Below are 8,086 nucleotides of genomic sequence, written 5' to 3' on the forward strand. Positions count from 1 at the left end.
AAAAATCTTTTACAATAACCAAATTTGCTTTTGGAAATGTTCGAGCTTGTGCTAGTTAGATGTCTATTATTGATTCTATAGTTTTTTAAACATTTAATATACTCTTTACCAAATATTAAGGTATAGGGTATATAAACTGAAGAACAACTGGTAAAGAGAGAAGTAGATAAATGCCAACTAATCATGTTAGAAAGTGAAGCGGCCTGTTGGAGATGTAGAAGAAACAAGTTGAACGAGTCCAACTCTTTACCAATATGATTTAATAATCAATGATTGTGGTTTCGATTTTATTTGTTGAACATTTGAGTATGGTCAGTTGAAGTACGAAACAATGTATTGTTTATTTTGAAAAATGAAATGTGGTTCCGCCTAAGTTCAACCCCAAGTATCTATAGGGTAATCCAGTTGAGTCTTTGTATCATTTAAATACATAAATTTCCCAATTTTAGATACATATTTACATTTACACTCATAAATTGTGATATCGACTCAACCTCCCCTCGCACAAACACTTGCCCTGGCCGTAAATCAAATCCAATTTCAAACATTTTAATTTGCGCTAAAAAAAAAGGAGGATAAACCCTTCAACCAATTCACCACCATCGAACCACAAAGAGAGATTATCATTTCGAAATCAATTGAAGCCCGCAGATCATGATATAAATCAATGGAACTTAAGAGTAAGTCTGAGAATATTTTAGAATTTTATGGCATCGACAAAAGTTAAAGTTTTCGATCCCACGCTCTGTGCAGGAAGCACAAGGCCAGCTAACGGCTCTCGGGGGACAGGAAGTCTGCAACAAACAACAGCAACAACATCACGCAAACCAATAACCGGAGTGAGAGTGACATGCAAGGACACAGATGTGGGTAGTTAGATGGGTCACGTGCTCACATTTTTTAATTGATTTCGTTGAACCAGACGATTTGCATGGGAAAAAGTCGAATGATAATGTTTTTGGTTCTGTCTTTCGCCGGTAAAAGGGTTTGCCAAGTAATTACTGCGACGACGACGACGACAAACCCAACAAATATTGTGTTAATATCAATTAATGGCAACCTCTGAGCCTTAACCCTTTGCGGGGCCATTAAATTTGCATAGAATGAACCGCTCCGCACACTCTTAATCTCTCTCTCTCTCTCACTCTCCATGTGTCGCTGGCTGGGGCTGTGAAGCAAAACCGCCCCATTGTCTCCGGATCTGGCATACCTTGAAGGCGCTCAGGCGTAACTTAAAGTCCCTGAACTCGAAAGAACGCTGTGTGTGTGTGTGTGTGTGTATATACACCCTGGACTGACTGACTGAATGTAAATATAAAATTTATTTATTTTTATTTAGTTGCACGCGTTAATTTATGCCACAAAAACATCAACAACAAGACACAATCAGCAACAACTGAGAGAGGCTACTTTTGTATAACTGTCCCCCGAGCCCGGACCCCGCATCCCTTCTGCTCGCCATTGGCCTCAGGTAACCACATCCGAAAATTATACAATAAAATGTAAAATAAACTCGAAATTGTTTCTGGAAATTTATACAAACAGCTGCAAAACCACAAGAAAGTGCACTAACCATAAGGAGAATAGATCGGGACAGAGACACACACAGAAAGAGAGAGACAGAACGATGGTTATGGTGACAGAGAAGACCTCGTTCAAAAATTGAAGCTTGTCAATCAGACAGTCATGGGTAGAATAGGAGAAAGAGGGGGGTATGGGGCTGGAATGGGTGACAGACACTCACCCAAAACGGAAGCAGTTAAGCTTTGAATAATTTATGAAAATCACTTGGAGGGCTTTAAAGCAAAAGTTGCATATCAATCGATCAATCGTTAGGTAGGTTGATGGGCAAATCAAAAGACTCCCCATTCATTCATTCAGTCATTCATTCTCTGTATACTGATGAAGTTTTCAATACAAAATTGATTTTCACACTTCTTTTGTGAATCATTCAACCGAATTTACAAGGCAAATTTCGCCGTGTTTATTATTTATAGGGAAAAAAAAGACACAATTGTTGTATAGACTCCGAAAAGATTACATACATACATACATACATAATTATACAAAGATTTCTGTTGAAATTAAAAACTAGGAGCGAGTCTTATCTAATCTAAGTGATAGTTAATCATGTTACTTAATCATAAATTTGTCTCTGCGGGGTGTTCGAACATTCATTAATTTTGCTCGTTTACTTGGTAAATGTTTGAAACTTTCATAACACTTATTTGTCGAACATTTTATTTTAAAGAAACTTTTCATTTTTGTAAATTCGTAACTTTTTTTAAAGCTTAAGTCAAATCAAGCGAATATCTGAAGTGTTTCTTTATACAATGTCGTTTTGAAGTTTTATTTCACTTTAAAACGAAATCATTCTTGGCGGAAATAGGGCTGTAAAACTTAGCTGTCCCTTCTTAGAATACTCAAAGAAATATTTGAAAGCAACTGGGCATAATCTACTGAGATCATAAATGATTCTCGAAGCAATCATTGGTAATAGAGACATTTTTAAAGCAACAAGTCATTCGAAAAGTTAAACATATGTTGGAAACAACGCATATGTTATTGCATACTTTAAGGGACAAAGTTGCCATAGTACGTAGATCCGCCTATGCCATGCACACTTTTGCCAAAACTTGCAGCCAAATCTTATTACGACCTCTTCTGTTTCCATAATTAAAGAAAACTTTATTTAGATAAGAAGTAAGATTTTTACTTTGTCGAATCAAGACTGAACTAGTCTTAAGTCTAAATGTCTAGAAGAAGTTTACTTTGATTCATACAGACAGACTAGAAATCTGAGAAGAAACTGATATAACTTTAGGAGTTCGCCTAGTTGGGCAGATCAAAAGTATAAATGTTTACCTTATCTCATCATCAATGTTAGGAAAGTTATAGAAGACTCTAAGTAGATTACAGGGAATAGAAGGTCGCAATCAGAGCAGAGGACCCTAACAGGCTCATGCATGGCACAGTTAGACGAACAACGACTAAGGGTTAAAGATATAATACTCTACTCTACTCCGTCTACATGGTGCCGACAGATTTACCTGAGCTAATGGCTCAGGCTAATCAATATCACCAATTAGGAGCTTGTGCATAAAAATAGCATCAAGCATAATTCTACGGTTAGTTAGGGTTGGAAGGTTAATCAAGAGAAGTCTACTAGAATACGAAGCCAAATTGATATGGCGATCCCAGCTTAAGCCACGAAATGCAAATAGCAAGAACTGCTTTTGAACGGATTCAAGTCTAGTCTGGTGCGACTCATATTGAGGTGACCAAATGCAAGATCCATACTCTAAGATAGGACGGACAAGCGAAGTAAAAAGAACTTTAGTTGTATAGGGGTCGTCTATGAATAAGACCAATCCTGTGATCGCTTATACATTTTAAATAATTGCTTCAGTATATTCTAAACCGAATTCGGTGCGACGACTTATCCACTTCATTGAGTTTTACTTAAAAGACAATGTCAAAATAAAAGCATAAATTAATTCTTTTAAGTAGTCTTAATGTACACTTTCCTGTTGTTTGTCTTAGTCTTAATTAGCAAATGTTGACAACACTTTTTAAAAGGCGACATATACAAATCACTTTTAAGAAATATGTTGGAAATGTGTTCTGAATGAGTTTGCCCAAAATGAACTTTTAGTCTAATTTAGCTGGCAGTGGCTTGAAATTTAAAGTCACACGTCTTATAACCTTTTTTTGAATATTGTTTCTAAACACATGAAGATATCTTTCAGGATGTAAGTTATACCTATAAAGCACCGCAGATGATATCCGTTCGTTGCAAAATACTCGACAATGTGTCATTTGAGACTCTCGAAATCGGTCAAGCAGCAAATGGCCCCCAAGTTAAGTTGGCATTTCATTATCGTAACGAGTATATTTAATATGCCCATGACAATGCCAATAATACTTATGCTTTATGTCGCCAGTGGCCACTGTCTGCTGGCATCCGAATATGGCAGGTTGAGAATTTTGTTTTGTGGCGTGGCCACTTCCTAATTTGGTTCCGCTATTTATTGTCACATGGGTTGGTTTTTTGTTTTTTTTTTTTTTTTTACCAATTTTTATTTATTATTTAATTTTCTTGCCTCTGGTGTAGAATGCCAAATACATAATGTTGGAAGCGGTCAAATTGTGATGATTTTGTATGCCAAATGCAATTTGCTTTGAGGCGGAGAGAAAGAGAGAGAGAGAAGACCATAACGGATATTGCTGGATTGGGTGTGGGAGAACTTCCTTTTTGAAAAACGCTTGACCTTCAGGCCAAAACAAAACTGCAATATTTGTCTTGGCTTTCTATTTTCTAATCCAGTCAAAAGTCATACAAAAATATTTTATGTTTATGCCTGGTTAAATTAGTTGCGCTGAGAACTCACCAAAGAATGCTCGACATCCGCTTTGGCTTTGGGAATGGAATTCAGATTTAGATTCATAGTCTACGCATAGCTCAGACTGTGAGAATGGGTCATGGTGTGGATGATGATGATGATGATGATACCCCTTTACTCCATTGAAGTGGGTTAGCTAGTTGTGGGTGCTTGCCAAAGGAATGTTGCTACCATGAAGAGGGCAATTTATGTACTTGTCTCTCCCATTTGCTCTTCATCTCTCTCTCTTTCTCTTTCTCCCTCTCTCTTTCTCTTTCTGTTCCTGTTGTTGTTGTTGGCAAGAGATGTCACATTCATGTCCAAGCACCGTTAAAGCTGTAGCTATTAAAATAGTTGCAGAATTCTGCAATCTTCACAGTTACAGTTTGGGTCATGGCCTTGAGCAATTTGCTTACTAATTGTGAGAAGGTAATTGAGAAATTCCTATAAAAGAGTTGATATATCAACAGTTGAACAGTTTGCCCAGAAACTGGAAAAGTTTTTAGTTGAGAAACAAAATTTAGAGATTTAAGTACCAAAATATATAAATATATTGTAACTTTTCCAAAATATTTTCAATGTAGCTTAGCCCTGTATGTCCATATGCTCATATTTCAGGTCGACCCTGGACCCTGACCTTAGTCACCTTAGGTAAGAATAGGCAGAATCTGAAGAATATAGTTTTCGAACAGATTTCTTTTATAATAAAGTTCCATTTAATAGTTTTGAAATCTGAATTTAAGCTTCTATCGTTTCCGTTAGCTGCAGCTGCATATGACCTATCCCTAAAATTTAGAGGAAATATGAGAAATAAATTGAAACAAATGTCTTAGTAGGGATAAGGTATTTATATTAAGATATTTATAAGTATATATAAATATCAGTTTTTATAATTTAACAATTATAGTTTATTACTTAAACATTCTTTAATAAAGCTACAAATGAATCCTGTCTCCATAAGACTAATTAAAAGTCAACGACAAAACCTAAAAATTATTGTTACAAACAGATTTCTAAATACATACATATATAATTTAGTTGTAGCTTCAAAAATGCATAATAAAATAATTTATTTTTTATTCATAACCAATACAAATCTAACACTTCACGAATTGGTCTAAACAAGCTAAATAATTGCATTGATATTTGCCACTTTATTTGTTTATTCAAATGTTGTATAGATATACAAATATATAGTTGATTTGCCAGATTTTATGACTGCGTGGAAAACATCGCTTAATAGGCAAAATACATGAGGCATTTGTCTGAAAGTGCAGGCAATGAACTCATACCAAACAAATGACTTAGACAACGAACTCGAATTCGAAGGCATGCCAAAAACTGGTTTTGGTGGAGCCAATTCACTTGTTTACCGTACATGTTCGTTGGCCAGTGCAACAGTTATTCTACGCAATTCTCCCACATCGTTGTGACTATTCCACACCTCCCCCTCATTACAACACACACCGCCCACCTCTCTCTCTCGCTCTCTTGAAGCCCTTAAGAGTTGAAGTAAACACAGAGTGAGAGAGAGAGAGAGACGGAGAATATTTGCCATATTTAGGTATCTATTGGCTACCTTTGTCTGATTATCTGACTACACTACAAGTTAAAACCTGCTCCTTTTCCCAGGCTTCACGAGACGAGACAAAAAAAAAACGTTAAAGAAACCAGAAAATGTGAGTCATTCTCCGGTTTTAAGAATTTCACAACTTTGCCTTTGCCTTACTTGAGAGACGAAAGATGCAAAAAGATGCCACCGAATCTTGCAAAAATTGGTGAAATATTAGAAATGCTTGCGGATTAGATTGGCGGTAAACGTAACTGGCTTAAGGCAAGCCTCTTGTTCTTGTCAAAAATCCTACACCAATTCTTTGTCACACTTGGCTTGCTTGTTTAATGTTTAATAAACAACCTAGAGCGAACCATTTATGGAGCTTAAAACTGGTTTGCAATTAAAATGTGTTTTTATATTTGTTGAAATTAATTTAATTTATGCTTTAAAGATAAGCTCCAGCAAGCGGGGAGTCTTTGGCCCGGAGGTAAGTTAAAGTGGGCGTCGTATCCACAGAATACAGAGAGAATTCTCTGACTTTGGCATAGCTCACGAATACAAAAATGAAAAAGAAAAAACGCCTGGCTAACACAGTTGAGTAAGCAACACCCCTAGCAAATGGAGAAGGGCTCATGTCTAAGGCTGCCTCGTGCCAACAACATTTAGCTAGCTGGTGTTAGGGCCAGGGGCAGCTGCAGTCAGTCAGTCAGTCATACACGAGTTCACAGCTCCAAGAGAGCAGCTCTGTTGCTCCCGAAACCCGCATAAATTACCATCAGGAGGCAATAAGCCACTGCAACTAGCTTACATTAAGCGATCATGTCGACCATGACATTGGTAGAATGAAACAGGAAAAGTTTACCCCGATCTATCCGTTTAATTTTGCCAACTTGAACCTAAAACAAAATGTAATCAACATTCAGGCAATTGTTATATCATCGGTATAGTACAGCCAAAGAGATGGTGGTGGCAGTTCTATGGAACTTTCCTCATCCGATGTTAGACCATTCTCGTCCAAGGTGCCATTTAGATTCAATAGGCCGCACATTTTGGCCTGAGTTAGGACAAGTTATTAGGTCAATCTAATTGGCAATTCTTACTTACACCATGGGAGAACTTGCGCCACTCATAGCTGCCAGCATGATGATTATATCGCTCCTTATATTTCTGTTGTATATCATAAATGGTGTCCTCGTCGCATACCGTCATATACTGCGAGTGAGCTGTCAGAGCATTAATAATCCTTATCAGACGAGATCTTCGTGTGGTCATTCCAATATGATAGACTGGATCCTGGCTCCAGATGAGTCCAGGAGTCTTGACAAATTCACTCATGGCCACCTCTAATATAGGCGGAAAGAGGACCCGCGGTTTACCACTTCTCGAAGAGATTTCTGTACGGGGTTCGCAGTTTTCGTGAAACATATGCGAGAGGTCTTTGCCCGCATGAGCCACCAGATAATCCATATTCTAGATGATCTTTAAATAAACTCACAAAGTGGGGAAAGTAAATACATGAAAACATACTGTGTTCCAATGATCGAGTCTGTCCTTTATCAAGGCCGTCAAATCGAAGACCTTCCGATGGATAATAACCCAACAGTCGCTCTTCTTATTGTGTATAACAACTTCGTCTTTAAGATAGTATCGAAGGTTTTTATTAGAACGATCCATTTGGGAGTAATTTGAATTGTGTAACTGAGAAACTGACATAATTTTCCAGTGTTGTCTGGACACAATGGGTCTTGGGTCAAAGACACTATCAACTTTTCGGGACTCCAAGTTGGCCAGTCACGCGTGTTGAAATCAACTTCCGCAGGATTACAAACTTCATAGGGGTCGAGGGTCAACAGCTGCCCCGTTGCGCATGCCCAGACACAAGCCCAAAGGGATTTGCCATGGCAACTCGAATGACAAACAATAAAGGATACTATGACAGGGTTGAGCGCACATATCGTATTCATATTTCCATTATAGATTCAAACAAATACATTCTCGCAGATATTGTTTTTAAGTGCTAAAAGGATTTACAGATACTTCAGTATTTACTTTAATTGGTTTACCCACTCTCGCTCTGCTTAGCCACGCGTCTGCCACCTCTAAGTGGATTTTAATATTGGGTTCATTTCAGCCTCGCAGGCTGCTTGAT

General features: G+C 37.5%; 1 protein-coding gene across 2 annotated transcripts; it reads right to left on the minus strand.

The window, feature by feature from the left end:
* Positions 1 to 6,794: 6,794 nt before the first annotated feature.
* LOC137572320 (cytochrome b5 domain-containing protein 1) lies at positions 6,795 to 7,622 on the minus strand. Of its 2 annotated transcripts, none has more exons than XM_068284068.1 (3): positions 7,465 to 7,622; positions 7,042 to 7,407; positions 6,795 to 6,991 (listed from the first exon to the last, which is right to left on the minus strand). In XM_068284068.1, exons 1-3 carry the CDS (start codon positions 7,609 to 7,611, stop codon positions 6,857 to 6,859), a joined length of 648 nt encoding a protein of 215 aa, XP_068140169.1. In that variant the 5' UTR covers positions 7,612 to 7,622; the 3' UTR covers positions 6,795 to 6,856. The 2 variants fall into 2 exon arrangements, with proteins under 2 accessions (XP_068140169.1, XP_068140170.1); XM_068284069.1 differs by having other exon boundaries at positions 7,042 to 7,416; positions 7,465 to 7,570.
* Positions 7,623 to 8,086: the final 464 nt, after the last annotated feature.

Source organism: Drosophila tropicalis, unplaced genomic scaffold (assembly GCF_018151085.1).
Source record: "Drosophila tropicalis isolate 14030-0801.00 unplaced genomic scaffold, ASM1815108v1 contig_3, whole genome shotgun sequence".
Lineage (NCBI taxonomy): Eukaryota > Metazoa > Arthropoda > Insecta > Diptera > Drosophilidae > Drosophila > Drosophila tropicalis.

Excerpts from the sequence above, each read along its gene's own strand:
- LOC137572320 (XM_068284068.1), bottom strand. The coding sequence starts at position 7,611 with ATGGATCGTTCTAATAAAAACCTTCGATACTATCTTAAAGACGAAGTT. Across the intron at positions 7,408-7,464 it reads GACTCGATCATTGGAACACA|AATATGGATTATCTGGTGGC; the intron begins GTATGTTTTCAT and ends AAGATCATCTAG. Across the intron at positions 6,992-7,041 it reads GGCGCAAGTTCTCCCATGGT|GCCAAAATGTGCGGCCTATT; the intron begins GTAAGTAAGAAT and ends GTCCTAACTCAG.